At 46.5% G+C, this 2925-nt stretch overlaps 1 protein-coding gene across 1 annotated transcript in view; it reads left to right on the top strand.

Annotated features, from left to right (window-relative positions):
• Positions 1-1962: 1962 nt before the first annotated feature.
• The window catches only part of H257_16809 (hypothetical protein), a gene marked incomplete at both ends in the record, with an annotated part of 4466 nt that continues 3503 nt past the window's right edge, over positions 1963-2925 (top strand). The window contains 2 exons of the mRNA XM_009845380.1: positions 1963-2209; positions 2291-2505. Of these exons, the coding sequence (XP_009843682.1) occupies positions 1963-2209; positions 2291-2505 (462 nt within the window). The remainder of the gene's footprint in view (positions 2210-2290; positions 2506-2925) is intronic.

Here is a 2925-nt window from a genome sequence, read left to right as displayed (position 1 = left end):
ACAGATTTGATGGACTTGTACAGTACTCCCTCCGTGTCACTATAAGTGCGCGACTCAGAAAAATATAGTATACCTCCTCGTATAAATATACAAAACACTCCAAGATCCTATAATGATCATGCATTTATAAAGGTGTAACGATACAATTGTCTAATCATGACAATCAAAATGCATGTCTCAGGACCAATCACGCGTCGTTAGGTTGCGCTTTTGACGGTCATACCTGAATGTTTGTCATTCTGAGTGTTTGTTTTATATAAAGTATTTTATTGATGTATTGAAATCATCATAGCGCCTTCATTTCGTTGAATTTCCCGCTCGAAGTTGGAGCAAATCGGGGGTTTTGGCACTGGCTTTCGAATGGTCCAATCAGAGCGACTACTTTTGAGCCCAAGAGGGCGATTTCGATTGTCAAAAATGTCTTGAGAATATAATGAGAAGTCATGTCAACTCTCCTCTAGGTCGCGCACTTATAGTGACACGGAGGGAGTACTGGATTTGCTGGAGTCAGTATCCGGTTATAGTGGCCGGATAACGACATCGGTGCATAAAAATGTACTACGAAGCGAGCAGCCTCCAGGGTCGGTGATGATGGCATAGGTCGAGGTGCAGATGTGACGGCCCTGGCACGGTATGTATGCCGCAGTCAATAACTTATGACTTGTGGTGATGACTCTTGCGGCGTAGGTCAGTTGCGGCCGATAGCGCATTCTCCTGCGGTTGGTGCTGCCGTGGCAAGTTTAGGCGGCAGTCGACCGGCCGCATTCGCCTGTGGTCGATGCTGCCGTGGCAAGTTTAGGCGGCAGCATCGACCACAAGCGAATGCGGCCGGTTGCTTGTTTGCGCCGGTCTGAGGCCGATCCTGCCTTGGTTGGCGGTGTCTGTCTTGCGCCGGTCGAAGTTGCATGGCTTGCCGCGTTGGCGAGAGTCGTGCGGCAGGCGGTAGGAATGTCTTCGCGGCCGGTAGCCGTGTTGTTAATGTTGCAGACAGGGCCCGCGCCATTGACCGCTGCATTCAAAGGTCAATAGCGCGGATCCTATCGAGCTGGCAGATGTCTATTATGTCTGTAATCACCGTACTCCGTTTACTAGTTAACGAGAAACCATAGCATTCCTGGTGATAAGGATACATAACGCTGTACATATGCATGCATGTTGCGCATCATTGCGTGCCATTCCTGGTGATAAGCATACCTCATTGTCGAAATTAACGCGGATTTCCACTCAGCCTGGTCGAATGATAGTGGATTTACTGGCTGGAGTTGGGCTTTGCGGTGCGAATTATCCTGAATTATCAGCCCATTACAATACTGGAGGTTGTTATCCGAAATATTGGTGTGTTGATCGATTTACTGGAATGCGGTGGAGATGCTCTTAGCAAGTCGTTATTATGATCCAAATTCCCAACTTGTCTTCGAGCACATGGACACGCGCGCTTCGAAAGTGGTACTTCAATATCCGGAAATTTAACGAATAAAGACCAATGGCATTTATGGTGCACGTCATCTATATACTACACTGTACCAACTTTTCACAAAAAATTTCTGACTTCTGTTTCATATTCATTACTCAAAATTTCAGCAAATTGAGACGTAGAATCGATAGATCTCAATGTGGTGAAGAAATTCTACGTGTCAGATTTAAATTTGGTGATGAATTGGTCCAGAAATAGATACTACTCTGGTCCACTAAAAGAGTCCGGTTTGCACTTGGAGTGGCGGAATTTTTCTAATTTTGCTTTTCATTGCAATATGATTGGCTTACCAAAACGCGCGAAATTTCCTCTTTGATTGGCTCATTTGAGCGCTTTCCAGATCGTTATGCCTCAAAAGTTACAGCGAAAAAAAAAGTGCTCATTCACGCTACACGATCATAGACCCGCTGATAAGCCAAAATTCAATTTTACACCTCGTGCTCAATACACTTCTTGCTCCCGTCGTCTTCGTCGTCTCGCCTGTACCAATGCCAAGTCCTGCAACCCCCCACCAGCCAAACCACGACAAGTGCAAGCTCTCCGACCTTGAGCGTCGCGCCATCTATGAGACGCTTCTTGGGCGCAGCAACAACGGCCGCATCGCCCATGGAGAGTACACCACGACCGCCGCCACCTCCCAGTGCCATTGGAAGACGTTCGCACGCATCTGGAAGCGTGGACAAGAGTCGCTCCGCAATGGCAGCGTTGTTGCCGTTGTCAACGCACGTTTCAAAGGTAAAACCTCTCGATTTCAATTTTTGTACGTTTTGGTAATAATTTCTACAAATATCGATTTTAACAATTGTAGTATGATAGGGAATTCGGGCCCAAAAGTGCAACGCAGCCCAAGCGACATCAGGGCTGCCGTCAAGGCTGTTCCATTAGTGGCCCGCCAGATTCTACGTTCCGTTGCGGAGCACTCGGGTGTCCCCAAGACCACCCTCGTACGACACATGGCCGAAGAAGACCAACTGAAGAGCAAGTCAAGTTACTCGAAGCCGTTTCTCACAGAAGACAACGAAAGAAGCCGCGTGAAGCATGCAATGTCTTTTCTTTTTCAGTCGTCGAAGAAAATTACTTTTTCCAATATGCACAATTTTGTGCATGTTGATGAAAAGTGGCTTTTTTTAACGACAAGTCCTCCCCTCAAGATATTTGAAGTCGAAACGATTTATCACGAAGGTTATGTTTTTGGCTGCGGTGGCGCGGCCAAGATATGATTTTCACAAAAAGTCTATGTTTGACGGGAAGTTGGGCGTTTGGTCATTTATTGAAAAGGTGCCGGCGAAACGGGGCAGCAAGAATCGTCCAAAAGGCACTATTGTAACTGTACCTCAGACGGTTACTGCTGATGTTTATCGCGACATGATATTGAAAAATGTTGTGCCGGCGATAAAATCTAAATTCCCTTTGGGGGATCAGAGTAAAATAATATACTTGCAGCAAGACAA

This window comes from Aphanomyces astaci (assembly GCF_000520075.1).
Source record: "Aphanomyces astaci strain APO3 unplaced genomic scaffold supercont1.92, whole genome shotgun sequence".
In the NCBI taxonomy this organism is placed as follows: domain Eukaryota; phylum Oomycota; class Saprolegniomycetes; order Saprolegniales; family Verrucalvaceae; genus Aphanomyces; species Aphanomyces astaci.
This window is presented reverse-complemented; position numbering and strand designations above follow the sequence as displayed.